At 42.1% G+C, this 15,448-nt stretch overlaps 1 protein-coding gene across 1 annotated transcript in view; it reads left to right on the plus strand.

The window, feature by feature from the left end:
* Positions 1 to 15,448, plus strand: part of LOC133138482 (copine-9-like) — a 92,077-nt gene that overhangs the window by 58,430 nt on the left and 18,199 nt on the right. Inside the window, exons 8-16 of the mRNA XM_061257275.1 lie at positions 4,469 to 4,532; positions 7,255 to 7,358; positions 7,901 to 8,005; positions 10,268 to 10,309; positions 11,431 to 11,506; positions 11,634 to 11,687; positions 11,805 to 11,866; positions 12,719 to 12,765; positions 14,115 to 14,296. Of these exons, the coding sequence (XP_061113259.1) occupies positions 4,469 to 4,532; positions 7,255 to 7,358; positions 7,901 to 8,005; positions 10,268 to 10,309; positions 11,431 to 11,506; positions 11,634 to 11,687; positions 11,805 to 11,866; positions 12,719 to 12,765; positions 14,115 to 14,296 (736 nt within the window). The remainder of the gene's footprint in view (positions 1 to 4,468; positions 4,533 to 7,254; positions 7,359 to 7,900; positions 8,006 to 10,267; positions 10,310 to 11,430; positions 11,507 to 11,633; positions 11,688 to 11,804; positions 11,867 to 12,718; positions 12,766 to 14,114; positions 14,297 to 15,448) is intronic.

Here is a 15,448-nt window from a genome sequence, read left to right on the forward strand (position 1 = left end):
TATTGTGTTCAGTGTACTATGAGGTTTCTGCCAGCTGAGAAACTCAAACTCAAACTTTATATGACTTTATTTCCCAGGTCTCCTCTTTCTATCAGGTGTGAGGTTTTAATGAAAAACGCTGAGCACAGATGCTGCTCCTGGTGTCAGTCCCTCTGGCTCTTCCTGTGACAGGAGTGGAGCCCTGAGACCGGAGATTAGGGCCGGCACGCCCGCGGAGGGCACTGAGCCTGGGTGCCTGTTCGCTTTAACCCTTGTGTAGTCTTATTTTTTTTAGATACATTTATTTCAGATTTTTCTCCCAATTTGGTAGCCAATTGTACCCTATCTAATCCAATTAGTGTTAGCTGGGGGATACACTGCCCACACCCCCGTCCCTCGGCGGCCCAAAGGAGAGCAACACGCTTGCCGTCTCGTCTCATGCTCGTGACCGTGATACCGAGCCGCCCAGGGTGCTGTTGTGCGTGACAATCCGTTAACCCTGCCAAGTCCCTCTGGAGCAGCGACTTGGCTTTTGGCAGGAATCGAACCCCGGTCCTCTGTGTGCAACTGTAATGAAGTCCGCTGCATCTTAGCCTGTTGCGCCACCATGGCTCAACCCTTGTGTAGTCTTAACATTCGCTATGCTCCCCTTGTCCTAAGGGTAAAAAATGCCTTCACTAAACCCCTAAAATAAAGCAGCTTCATCGAATTTCTATTTTTAAAATCTATTTTGCATGAAGAAACAACCTGTCACTCATCACAAACGTTGTCATCAAATTTCAAGTTTTAGGGGGTTTTCTCTGCTGTTTCACATAGTGTAAGATTTTTGCATTAAAATAAATCTTAAATCCTAAATTCTAAATCATTTCCTTTAATGGTACAATAATTCAAGTTCATTGGTTGAAAATTGGTTCTAATTTCCACAGCCAATGGCGTTTCAATGTCAGCGCATTTACCGAGAAGGGGGAGAGATAAACATTATGGTTTGAAGGTGTTTGTTGGTGCTATTCCTCACTTGCCCGTTAGAAGTCCAAAATTACCCATTGTAGACAACACAAGGGTTAATGCAGGCCAACGGCAAAATAGTCACCCAGCTTTAAAAATGACTTCCCTCCTTATGCATCTCCAGAGTGACCAGAAACCAGTTGTTGTATGGTACAGTACTGCTGTGGGTTGAGGGAGCGGGATAAGTTGCATATCCTCAGTGATACTCTGCCGGCTCCGATTGGATCAAATGGAATAATTCAGTTTAATTGGGCTGATGTGATCCATAAATGCAGTTTTTGCTTGGGTACTTGGATGGAGGCGTGACCAGTGCTGGCTGCTTGCCCTCTGTGTGGCCATGCAAGGCCCAGGGGAGTGGACCGATGGCGTTCTGGTCCACTGCCAAACTTGATTTCAGCTCCCGGTCCTGCTAAGGTGTGGAGTGAAGACGGGGAAAAGCTTGCTCATTGGAGAAGGAGCACCCAGGTCAACACCTTCCCCACACTGGACACGAACAAGCATCTGCGTCAGATAAGAGCGAAAGGCATTTGGTGTTCAATGGGAAAAAAATAAACCGTTATGTTTTTTTTCCAGATTTTTTCACCCTTTTCTCCCAATTTGGTAGAAATTGGGCGAAAGTATGGGGCGACATTGGCTCAGGCTTTAAGAGCAGTTGTCTGGCAGTCGTCGGGTTGCCAGTTCGATTCCCGCCCTGGGTGTGTCAAAGTGTCCCTGAGCAGGATGCCTAACCCCCAAATGCTCCTGATGAGCTGGTTGGTGCCTTGCAGGGCAGCCAATGCCGTTGGTGCATGAATGGGTGAATGAGGAGCATCAATTGTACAGCACTTTGGATGAAGGCGCTATATAAAATTCCAACCATTTACCAAAGGGGGGAAAATAATTAATGAAAATAAACATCCCATGTACTCATAGTCTGCAGTTTTACCTTTTTGGCTCACTATGAATACAACTTAATGAAGAGCGATGTTGTTTTTTTTGTTTTTGTTTTCATTTTATTAATTTCTATATATATATATATTTTTTAATTAATGCAAATTAATGAGTATTCACTGTTTCGACCAGGAGCACAAAAATATTAGGCTAAAGTTTGTTTGTTCAAACATTTTTTATGGAGTATCTCCAGCTCTGATTGGTTTAAAACCAATTGATTCATGATAAACCCCACCCCTATTTGAATGTGTAAAAGGTGTGATAGTGTGGCTATCTTAGCTTTAGACGCATTTTTTGGGTTGAAATGTGTTCAGAAGTGTTTGTTTTATTAATGTTTCATTAGGTCGAATGTTAATCTGGTCAGTCTCAGCAGGTTAAAGTCTGTTGACTCTGCCTTGAGTGTGCTTGGAGCAAAGAAGAGTATGGTGATGTTGATGGGAATCAGAACAATTTTGTTCGTGACATCACAGAATTCCCGGGGAGAGCGGATAGAATTATCGCTTCACTTTCCAGAATCCTAACGAAGTTAGCCTCTGTGGAGCGGGGCTGCTGATTGGATGGATTTCAGACGAGGTGGATTTTCATGTTGATCACGTCTTGAGATTTAAGGCCAAGGCGTATGGTGAGCATGGGCTGAATTGCAAGCATGGGCAAGGGGAAATTAAAGTGTAGTTAGGGCAGATATAACCTTCATGCCCCTGTCATGGGAGTGCAATTCCAGATCAAACCTCCCCAGGACTGTTCGTGATAAGGGCCTGCCCCCTGCTTTTTAAACGAATTTGTCTGTAGATAGTGGGAAAAAAATCTCTCTGGCTCATTTGATAACAAATGATTCCCCTGCCGACTCATTCAAATCCATACCTGCATAACCCTGGCCACCTGCTTACATTATATGATGGAAACTGTGGTGTTAATGCATAAATTCATCTGCCTGGGATGAGAATGGGTTTTCTGAGAGTGCTTATAACTGGGGGGCTGAAAAAGAAGAGAGAAGTGTGTGTGTGCGAGTCGTTGACGTCAAACAAAAACATGTATTTACATTCTTGAGTTTGACACCAACACAACATATATTTTGTGTATCTGTACACTAAATTATCACCTTATTCAGTACAACTGCACACCAGCTTGCAGTGATGATATACACTTAACTAATGAAGATAAATCAGAAACCAAGTACTATTCAAGTATTTATTTCATGCAATATTGGTTCATGTAGATGAAAATATGTAAACAGATAACAATATATTGTGAAAACAAAAATAATAGTCTCTTGAAAAAAGTCAATATCTAGTGTGGCCACCCTTTGCTTTGCATTTAATAGTTAAACCATTCCATATGGTTTGAAGTTAATTCCAAATAGATTCTTTCGATGTTACAGATTTATTTATTTTGGTGTCCAGCAAATCCCAGATTTACGCAATCGGATTAAGTTCTGGACTTTGAGTGGACCAAGTCATAACTTTTATTTCATCGGATGGTTCTTTTCATCAAGTGACCAACCGGCATCATGTAAGGCTACAATGTGGCTACGAACAATCTCAGAGAGCTCCTTCCGTCGTGCCATCGTGTTTAACACTGTGACACCGCTCAGAGTTTGTGTTACCTTAAATACTGGAACCGTCAGAAGTAATTTTGCAGAATAATGTTGCTTCAAACCAGTTTAAACAAATTGTTTATCATCAACAATCATGGAATTAGCCTTCAAACATGCATTCATGCTATGCAAAAGTAAAAAAAAAAAAATGTCTGAAAAAAAGAAGATGTTTCTGTTTATTTGACATACTTTCACCCCAATGTAATTGTGGGAATTGTTTATTTATTCTCATTGCCTACAATAGTATTGTTCAATGCATTTTCACCAAAACTGTATGTAACTGTATGTAATCAGCCTATCATGTAGCAGCATAAATGTTTGCCGACACACGAGAGGTTCGGTGAAAACATCAGAATGGGGAAGAAACTGCAATCTAAGTGACTTTAACTGATAGTTGGTGCCAGATGGGGTGGTTTGAGTATCTCAGAAACTGCTTATCTTCAGGAGTTTTCATGCACGCTGGAGTTCACGGAGAGTGGTGCGAAAAACATCACGTGAGCGGAAATTCCGTGAGCAAAAACACCTTGTTAATGAGAGAGGTCTGAGGAGAATGACCAGACTGCCTCGAATAAAAAAAAAAATTCTAATAAATACCTTGTAAAGTCATGGAGTGTATATAATATATGCACACGTACACACACGCATATGTGTACATGAAAGCGGCTTGTCACCAGAACTTTCACAGTTGAGCCATACAATCTGTTTCATATAAAAATAACTGCACCCTGACTGCCGGGCTGAACTGTGAGAGGACCTCTGCCCTCCGTCCTTGCCCTTGCCAGTAATAAGGAGCCAGCAAGCAGGCCACCCTGGACAGGCAGGTCACAGACAGTCGTCTCCATTGGGGCCTTAATTATGTGTCCGGCTTGCAGGGGGTGACCTCCCATGATCCTTCACTGCCACTTTATCTCTTCCCTCGTCCACTCTCTCTCTCTCTCTCTCTTTCTCTCTCTTCCCCAGAGGGATCCCTGGGAAGAAGTGCGGTCTTATTATCTTCACGGCGGAGGAGTTGAGTAACTGTAGGGTGAGTATCGTCCTCCAGGAAACCGCTGCACGTCAGCACGCATTCTGCACTCTGAGGGAAGGTGTTGATGAAGTTGGTGATGTCTGCTTGAAAAAGCCCCAATAACATATTTCAAGGCAATATTTTATTTCAGCCTTATGTTGTATGGCAGTGTTTCCCTGCGGTGTGTTTTTTTGAAGAACTAATCCCACCCTGCTGTGTGTATTGTGAATCTCTCATGGCGCAACAATGAAATGAGGTTCAAAATGCTATATGATTAAATTTGAACAAAAAGACGCAGATTTCTGCTGCTTCTGAGAATCATGTTTTCCAAAGGGTATGAAGGCACAATACCAAAAAATATTTCAGTTATAATTACATGGACGGCGTGTGGGCTTAGTTTTACTTTCACACAACTTTCAATTCAATGTCAATGTTACTCTTATAGAGACATTGTGTAGAAACAGGAATGTGGAAATTGAGATGCCCTGCAAAAAACCCCAAAAAACATCAGAAGTGCTCCACTGTCCAGTTCACTTACTGGTCTTCAGGCACATTTAGAGCAGAGGTTGAATAAAACCCAATATATCTTCTCTTTACCCCACAGTGCTAATTTGTGGTCATATGAGAAATGTCTTTTGGTGTTTGAAAACAAAGTTGAACTCCTCAGTAGGACACTGTCAAGCGGGCAGCCTCCGCAGGTAAAGCTAGCTATGGCCATGCAAGCAGTGTCCCTGAGTTCGTCTGGTTTCTGGGTTTCCTGTTGTGTGGCGCAGCAGGTAGAACCTGGGTTTATGAGCGGAATGCTTAAGCCTTGTGTGTGGAGACCCTACCAGGAAAATATACTCTGTAAAATAATGAAGGTCCGGCACACAGTGCAGTTATTTCTTTGACTTTCTGAGGCTTTATGTTTGTTTAGCCTGGAGGGGGTGTGGCTATGTCTGCTTAGCCTACATAATGAATGATGTGTGCGGAACGTCGACATCGCACTGCAAGGCACGCTCCCCGCTTTACAGAACTTTAAACACAACTCGCTCATTGCTTGAATGCTCCAAGATCCTTCTGGAATCGAGGCCAGATGATTCTTCTTTAAAGTGTCTTGTGGGCTTCACACCTCATAGGTTACATTATGCTTCTCAGATTATGCTACTCACATTATGCTAATTTTATGTCATTTGATTGTGCCCACAGTGCAGTGGCTGTGCCTTTCAGCGCTCGGTGGACTGTTGTTTTATATTCTGGAGGAAATGTATTCATGCTAAACCTGGGACGTGTCTCTCATATTTCTCCTCCGGCGATGTGGTCGAGCAGGTTCTCTGGCTCTCTGTAAAGTACTAGCACACTCAGAGCTCGGAGGGAGTGTGTGCTCTGTTTATACGCATTTCAAAAATGCTTCATGTTCTTTGCTTGTTTTTCTCTACAAATTTGGAATGACTAATCACACCTGCAGCTCTTTTCTATTGCTGTTGCATCCATCTGCCAGTTTGGGAGGGGTTTTGCAAGTGCAAGTGCATTTTTGTGATGGATGAACTCTAAACTGTTTAAGGGAATTAAAAAAATGTAACAATTTAATTCAGAGTTAAAAACCCAGTCACCTGGATTATGGTTTTGTTCAAGGTAAAGTTAAAATAAATAAAAAGAAAACATTCTACAGTCAGTTGTTAATAAAACGCATATGAACGTGCAATCAGACAATGAGATACAGAAGTATTTGCAAGCACAAAGAGGCTATATAAAATAAACGCAGGTAATCATTGAGATTTTAGAGTAGCCTGCTTTAGTATGTTAGCATTGTGTCTCCCCATGTTAAGTCTAAAACTGTGTGGCCTAATTCAAATTTAATAAACCATAAACATGAAATTATAAAAAGCATGTGACGGGATCCGTTGGATTTAAATTGAGTCATTTTTACAGCAAAAAAATCTAAATGTTTTATGTTAATGTGTCCATCACATGGAAGTGGCGCAACATAGCTATGGTAAAATCAGTAGTTGGCCAGCCCCAGTAGACCTGCAAATTGGTATTAACCTTTTGAGATGGGCAAGATATAGACGTTCAAATGTTGCTCTTTTCAATGCAAGAGCCAACCAACGCAAACATTTTCATGCTTTATGTATACTCAGTGACCACTTTATTAGGTTGACCTTTAGATCAGCTTGTTAATGGAAATATTTATTTACCTAGTAATGTGGACGCAACTAAATGCATGAAAGCATGCAGATGTGGTCAAGAGGTTCAGATGTTTTTCAGACCAAAGAAATGTGATTTAAGTAACTTTCACCTTGGAATGATTGTTGGTGGTTTGAGCATCTCAGAAACTGCTGATCACCTGGGATTTTCAGGCACAACAGTCTCTAGAATTTGCAGGGAATTGTGTGAAAAACAAAAAACATCCAGTGAGCAGCAGTTCTGCGGGCAAAAACCTCTTGTTAGTGAGAGAGGTCAGACTGACCGGAGAGGACAGTAATGCAAATAACCACACATGACAACAGTGGTATGCAGAAGAGCATCTCAGAACACACCACGCATCATAACTCTAAGTGGATAGACTACAGCAGTAAAAGTCTAATAAATAGCTAATGAAGTGCTCACTAAGAGTATTTTTTTACTGTCTGTCAGGTTTTGTGCAACTGAGATGTCAATTTGACAGGGATTTAATTGAGGCACAACCATTTAGAGCAATTAATATCAGGGTTTCTCCTGAATAACAGCCCCGCCCTCCCCACCTGCCCCCCCTCGACAGGATATAGCCACCATGCAGTTGTGTGCTAACAAGCTGGATAAGAAGGACTTCTTCGGAAAGTCTGACCCTTTCCTGGTCTTCTACCGCAGCAACGAGGATGGAACGTGAGTGTTTCGTGTCTGGTGTTCCCACCTGGACTGTGAACCACATTCCCATGCAACAATTTCAAACTGTAGATTTGTTACTGTTAGCTGATAATGCTCATTAAACCAACGGGTGTCACAAGGGGTGGACAGTGATGCTACAGCGATGTTTTCAGATTTTAACTGACAGATGATTGCTGTTTTCTCTCATCCACTTCAGCAGCCATTTTGTGCTGCCAACTGTTTCAGACCATCAGCTAACGCTAACTGACTAACTGATGACCAGGAAAAAACATATGTTGTGAATGTTAACAAACGTTATCATGTGTTAATATCAGTTACTTAGTTAATATTAGTTAATGATCACCTTATTGAACATCCTTAAGCTCTCATGTACAGTATGGTAGGTTCACCATCTGCAACAAGATGTTGTTGAAGAAGAGTCTATTAAATACATTAGTGAATAGAAAAACCTGTCTAGCTGATATCGTTGTGAACATTAAGCTAACGGTAGCTAATTCTTGACTTGTTCAGCAGCTCTCGTGTATTGCATTCCTCTCTAGGTTCACCATCTGCCACAAAACCGAGGTGGTGAAGAACACGCTGAACCCCGTGTGGCAGCCCTTCACCATTCCCGTACGAGCGCTCTGCAATGGAGATTATGACAGGTGTGTTTTGCTGACGATACACGGTCGTGTCTGTCCATAAGTCTCAAAACTTCCTTCAGCTCAACGCAGACAAAAGTACTTGGCTGCCCTGATTAAACGATCTGCTTTTATTTTTCACTCTGCTTTTACTTTTGAGGAACAAGTACGAGCTGTTGTTAAATCTTGTTTCTTTCGGCTCCGGGTCATTTCTAGGATTAGAACTTTTCTCGCAATCCCAGGTTTAGAAAATGTGATTCGTACCTTCATCACCTCTAGATTGGACTATTGTAATTCGTTATATTCCTCATGAAGACTCCTAAGTTAGTCCAAAATGCAGCAGCAAGGGTTTTAATGAGAACCAAAGTTTGTGAGCACATTACCCCTTTTTTGCAGAATTGCACTGGCTCTCCATTGAATTTCGCGTTGATTAAAAAAGTTTAATGATAACATATAAAATGCTCCCTATATCTCTGAGCCTTTAACCTCCTACCATCAGTCACACAGCCTTAGGTCTGAGAGTCAAGCTCAACTGACTGTTTCAAAGTATCGGTTGAAAACCAAAGGTGGTGTGGCTTTCACAGTCAGGACCACAAGACTTTGGACGGGTTTCCCAGACTCGTCTCCCAGTCTGAATGGCGAGGTCCATCTTTCTTTTCAATCCCCAATTGAAAACACAATTTTATAGAATGGATTTTTTCTGATTTTGTACCTTGGGTTTTTTTTTATTTGTGTACTTTGTGTCACAACTGCTTTCATCAGCTAAAGCTCTGGGTCCTCCAGAGATGATAATGGATCAGTGCTCTGTGGTGGTCAGAATAATGCCAGCAGTCGGTCGCTGATTCTCAAGAGGCCAGCGGTGGCGTTATTGGGATTAACACGGAGGATTCGAGCATCGGTTTACCACCTCCACCCCCCCCCCCCACTCCAACCCCCCATCAGACCCGCTGCTCTGTTCTGCTGTTTTAGCATGCGGGCGAGGGGCTTATGGGGGGTACATCTGAACCCTGTCGGGAACAGAGAAAACTGGGTCACAGTCACTGCGGCTCAGACTTTAACGGACACTCACCAAACACAAAGAGGTGTAATTTCTGACTGGACGAGGCAATTACAGGACAACAGTCACAGAGCGGTCAAAGTTGACCTGTATTTTCTTTTTGGGATGATTTTCACACCAGACCAATTTTCCGGTTGAATGAGTAGTTTTTCCTGATTTAATGATTGCGCTTCTCTGGGCAGGGTCAAAGTTCCGCAGTGTACAGTGCTGTATCTATTAATCCAGTGTCAGTCTTTTTGAAGTCATTTGTAATCATCTCATCTGAGTTCTTAGGAAAGTTATTCTGGGGCTCCTATATCAAGTGACCTTCTTGGGGTCACACTGTCTCCATAATGGCCACTCGGAGGAATCGCTTGAGAGAAAGCTGTGTGGATACAGTCTAAGTAGGTCGCAGTAGTCTCTCTTCCACTCTACCTTTCTACGCCAGCACCATAAAAATGCTGTCGTCTGTGAGCAGTTAAAAGGTTTGATGATGCTGAACTCTCCCTCGAAATGTAAGAGCAGGTCATCATCCTTCAGCGTCTTTTCTTTTTCTCTCTTTCCCTTCACCACTGCTTCACCTAAACCTGTCAGATTACTGTGTGAAGGTCCACACATGACTTGTTGCTGGACACCAGTGGCTAGAAGCTTCCTAGCTACTGCATACTGTCAGTCATTCACTCTTACGACCCAATCAAAAGACTTCAAGTAAAGGATGCGATTGGGTCTAATCAGTGAGTCGCTGATAATATGATGTATGGCAGTTGAGTAGGATTTCTTATAATTATCTAATTTTAGATTTACCATCCTACAATATTGACCATTCAAACTGAGATCTTACACCCAAACAACCTGAAATTTAAGCTTCTTAGGGAGAGCCAATAGACAGTTGTCTTCTAAATAATCAAACCCATTACCCATCATAAACTATTAAGTTTAACTTCAATATATATGTAACACGTCCACACACTGTATGAAGTATGTACTTAATTAAGTATCACTGTATGTACTTAATTAAGTATCACTGTATGTACTTAAAGTATCACTTGCATAAATGTGTTGTATTGATGACTTTCAGCATTAAGAACCTTGTACATGTTGGTTCTGAGTGTAATTGTAAATCACACTGTTTTGTAATTGTAACTGAAATTGTGCCAAATGGGCTGTAAACTTGATACTTGGTTGAGGGTAGGTGGCTGTACTGCTGCTCTCTGTTTGAAAGGACACTTATTTTTTGCCCTTATTTTCAGAACGGTCAAGGTGGATGTGTACGATTGGGACAGGGATGGAAGGTAATTTTAAGCAATTTTTTGGCACTCTCTCTTTTCAGCTCATTTACAGAACTCTTTTTGAGCGAGAGACACAAGGCGAGAGAGAGGAAGAGCAAGAGAAGAGCTAGTTGTGCTTTGGGCAGAGGGAATTGTGTTTGCTGCTTAGCACGATGTTTTCATTTAGATTTTTGTCCTTTCTGAAGTATCTAAGATTTCCTTGAGAATTACTCTCCAAAGCCCCATCCATAATAGAATCTGGCAGATTTGTAAACTAAAGCTGAATCAATGTCTTTCTATTACTTAGTCGAATGGCTCCAAACACAAGTGCAAGGGAGGAACAGACAGTTCCTGTCTGTGTGTGTGTGTGTGTGTGTGTCTGTGTGTCTCTGTGTGTCTGTGTGTCTCTGTGTGTCTGTGTGTTGAGTGCTGGCAAGGCCAACTCTTAAGTGATGCCACTTTTCCTGAGAAACTATTCACTTTCACCACATCTAATGGCATGAAAGCATGTCGAAGGAGAAGAGTGCTTTGATTCAAAAGTGGTCAACAGGGTTCAAAAGAACACAAGGCAGTAACTGCACAGGGCATTATAATAAGGCGAATTCAATCATTTCTCTATTTGATTATTTATTTTATTCAGGGTCCGGAGTAAATGAGGATATAATCGCATAATGCAAGGCAAATAATTGGATGAAATTGTGAAAGGGAACCAAATTATTTTATTTGCTTTATTGCATAATTGTGAGAGGCAGGTACAGTGTGACTTGCAGACCTTTCGAAAACACAGTCAAATATAACAATGGATTTTTTGTCTTTTTGTTCCTTGTTGGTCAGTGTCTCCTGTGTACCAGTTTCTCAGCTGAGACATGGTGGTAAAAAATAAATGAGTTTAAAAGAGAATGTCCTGTTAAATATTTAAGGGGTAAAAGGAGGAAGTACGTAAACAGAGTTCAGGGAAGTAACAACCCCCAGTCTTGGGAAAGAGAACGGATATGGACAATGAGTGTCTGAAATATGCCAAGTGTTGTCACTTAACAGCGTGTGTGTGTGTAGTCTTGGGGGCGTCACCAGGTCAGAGGTCAGGCAGAGGTCAGTCTGGGTCCTGTTGTCATGGGTGAGGTGACTGTTCTGCTCTCGCCCTACAGCCATGACTTCATCGGGGAGTTCACCACCAGCTACAGGGAGCTGTCCCGCGGACAGAACCAGTTCAATGTCTACGAGGTCAGAGGTCACGACGAATGCCCCATCGATTCAGTCCGCTCTCTTTCTTACACTGCTCTGTTATTATTCTAGTTATGGGTCCATGTCGGTGTAACACTTATGAAACTGTTGTTTTGTGTCACATTAGGTCTTGAATCCTAAAAAAAAAGGAAAAAAGAAAAAGTACGTAAACTCCGGCACGGTGAGTATGGGACTCAAATTCTGCCGCTCTGCTTTGCCGTTTCAGTCGGAATGACGGTTGTTATTGTGACCCGATCCTCCTCCTCCTCCTCTTCTTCCTCTCCCTCTCCATTGACAGGTCACGCTGCTGTCCTTCAACGTGGACTCGGAGTACACCTTCGTGGACTTCATCCGCGGCGGGTGAGGGGAGAGATAATCGTGTGGCTGTTGATTAAGAACCACGGTGGCTCTTATATACAGGGCTCAATGCCGCTGATGCAGCTCCAGCACTGCCGTCTCAGGGCTGGCAGTGTCTGTTACACTTAGATTACTGGATTTTTGAAGGACTATTCAGGACAGAAATGTACAGATGACCCTGGCACTATTGCACTGATTGTTGGAGTTTTAAATTATGATTCGGAACAGAAATTTGCAAGAGAGAAATTAATATTATATAAATATATAAATATAATACATATTGTATTTAAAGCAAAAAGGAAAAAGTTCATCTTCATGTTAGATATTTCCCTTCACATGTTAGTCTATCAATTGCTGTCTGTCTCATTTGTGACGTTTGAGAGGGCACTGTTTGCAACCAGCTGCAGTCCTGTCCTTGAACACCAAATTCAAAGTATAGCATGTAATGCACAGTAACTGGCAATTCATTTCCAGAGTATAATATAGGGAGTTATTTGGCGTGCTCTACTGATTGAAGATGATCCATCTATCCGTCTCTCCCTCTCTCCCTCCCTCCCAGTAGTTAACGAGACTCAGAGAACCAAGTCAAGTAAAACTGGATGGAAATAGGGAAGCAGTGGAGCTTCAAGCTCAGGTCTGGTGCTATAGTTGAAGCACTCCAGACAGCATTAAACTGAAAAAAACTAGATGGCTTGAATGGCCTTATCAATAACCTATTTCATTAGTCATTGGTACCCTGCAGCCTTTCACCAAATATTATCATTGGTGAAACCAACAGTATATGCGTATTACGTGGATGCTTAATACCTGCATGTAAAATCCTGTAAAAACTGCCAATCTCTTCTTCCTCCACAGGACCCAGCTCAACTTCACTGTGGCCATTGATTTCACAGCGTCCAATGGTATGTGTTCATCAAGGATGGTACTAACAGGCTCTGCATCTTTACCTTCCACTTTTAAATGAATGTTTGCAACAATGTTGACAACATTGTAAAAACCCTTATTGAGACAAAAATTAGGACCATCGCTGCTTATTTGAAAACTAAAAGCAAAAGTAAGATGAATTTAACAAAAGTTTTGTGAATAAGGTCAAATGTGAACAGAAGCAAAGGTGAATTTAAAAGCACTTAAAAATATGTAGTTTTTTACTAGTGGCTGTTCTATTTCATACAATGTCATCACGCCACAGTCTGGGTCAAGCTTTGCCAAGGTCGAGCTGTTCGGAGACAGAATAACAAATTAAACCCCCCCCCCCCCACGTGCTTACCTTACCAATACAGGTGTGAGTCTGTCAGCTCATTCTGTTTTTACCTCCTCAAGCCTGGGTTATACCTTCCTATATCTTATGTATGTCAATTTTGGGTGTGCACGGAATGCTGAGCTCGGCCGTGTGTGTCTGCTCATGTTTTTTGGCCGTACGGACCGTAGCAAACCTGGCGGATGCAGCAAGCATAAATCAAGCTTGATGTGGCTTGTGAAACAGAAAATGTGTGCTCTTCCAGGGCATTTTGTTTGTGAACAAAACTAAACAAAACAGAAATAAACAATGCCGTTGCTGAATCTTGATTCAGATTTCACCTGCAAGCCTTGTTGATCCGTCTTCTGTGTGCCAGGCAAGCTGACATGCACAAGGCTCTAGGAAATTAATGGAATGTGTTTGTGGACATAATTCATAAGACAGGTCGAAAACCACTCGTAAATGTTGTTCTGACATAAAAAATAATTAGAAATATGAGAGTTTGTGAATGCTCCAAGTTCTCTTAAATCACGCGTACAAGATATTTGTTTATTTAAATCTGTTCATATGAGTGGTAGGTGGCACGGATGGTGCAGTGGGTAGCACTGCCGCCTCACAGCAAGGAAGTCCTGGGTTCGAATCCCCGTTGGCCGGGGCCTCTCTGTGTGGAGTTTGCATGTTCTCCCCGTGCCTGCGTGGGTTTCCTCCGGGGACTCCGGTTTCCTCCCACAGTCCAAAGACATGCAGGTTAGGCTGATTGGAGAGTCTAAATTGCCCGTAGGTATGAGTGTGTGAGTGAATGGTGTGTGTGCCCTGTGATGGACTGGCGACCTGTCCAGGGTGTATTCCTGCCTTTCGCCCAATGTATGCTGGGATAGGCTCCAGCCCCCCTGCGACTGTGTTCAGGATAAGCGGGTTAGGATAATGAATGAATGAATGAATGAATGAATGAATGAATGAGTGGTTCTTGCATGAGGTGCATTGTTCTTTTTCATTTTGGGTTTAAATTGGCAGGGAACCCTTCTCAGCCAACATCGCTACACTACATGAACCCCTACCAGATGAATGCCTACGCCATGGCACTCAAGGCTGTGGGAGAGATCATCCAGGACTACGACAGTGACAAACTTTTTCCCGCCTATGGCTTCGGCGCCAAGCTGCCTCCGGACGGGAAGATCTCGCACGCCTTCCCTCTGGTGAGTCTCCCTCCCGCCTCTCCCCTCTCCCCTCTCCCCAGGGCCGCAGTCTCCCATTAAGTAACACGTCAGAGCTCCATAATGTTTGGGACAAAGGATTCTTTTTTTATTTGGCTCTGTACTCTGCAATTTTTGATTTGTAATCAAATTCTCATGTGACTAAATGTAGATTCTCAGCTTTTATTCCACGGTATTTCTATACACTTTGGTTTCACTAAATAACTTTTAACTTCTTATACAGACACATTAATGTATTGATGTCTTATGTAAATGAAAGTAGTCGTGTCACCATATCCTTTGCTTGCTATGACTCCTTGAAGTTAGTTTCTTAAAGGCAAACTATGCAAGATTCCTATGTTTACAATCAATCATGCCAATGCCATTCCTCTCATTACAGACGGGGTGTAAGAAAAATAATGAAATACACTACCTCGGGGATCACAGTCGATTAAAATCATAAATAAATACAGGACTTAAAATTATAAAGAAGAAAAAACAGTGAACAATAAATGAATGTAGTCGATACATTTTTTCTGCTTGTGGGATTCAGCAATATCAAAAACAAACCGAACAGCATAAAATCCACAAAAACTGTTAATTGGCTTTTGAGTAGGCTGATCATGCATTATTAGCAATAAGCCACATACTGGGCTGCAACTTGGGCCTTAGAGCTGGGCTAAGCAGGTGGGCGGCAAAAGGGTGAAATGCAGACCTGTTTGACTGGAAAATTGCAATAAGCAACACCAAAATGGCAATGAGCTGCTCGCTCTTGACTGACACACCCCGAGCATCATTGGACCCTCCTCCGACCTCTCCCTCTCACCTCAGTCCCCATTCTTTCTGCTCTGGTAGCAACAGGTCGAGAAAAAAGTATTACAATAATCACAGTAATAACATGTTGTACACTAATATATTCATTGAGGTCCATTGATTGAAGTTTTTCTCAAATACCCAACCTCCATCAACAAGTCAAACACATTCCACAATGTCACATGCTATTTATTATTCAAAAGCAGGCTTGCTCCCTATTTATGAGCATACTGAATAATGATTAAATATTTTGAATTTTATAATTTATTTAGATAAAATGGGGTCACATCACTGAAAATGGCCTTGTTGTGGAGTGTTTTCACTGTCTTCCTCAGAAATATT

This window comes from Conger conger, chromosome 10 (genome assembly GCF_963514075.1).
Source record: "Conger conger chromosome 10, fConCon1.1, whole genome shotgun sequence".
Lineage (NCBI taxonomy): Eukaryota > Metazoa > Chordata > Actinopteri > Anguilliformes > Congridae > Conger > Conger conger.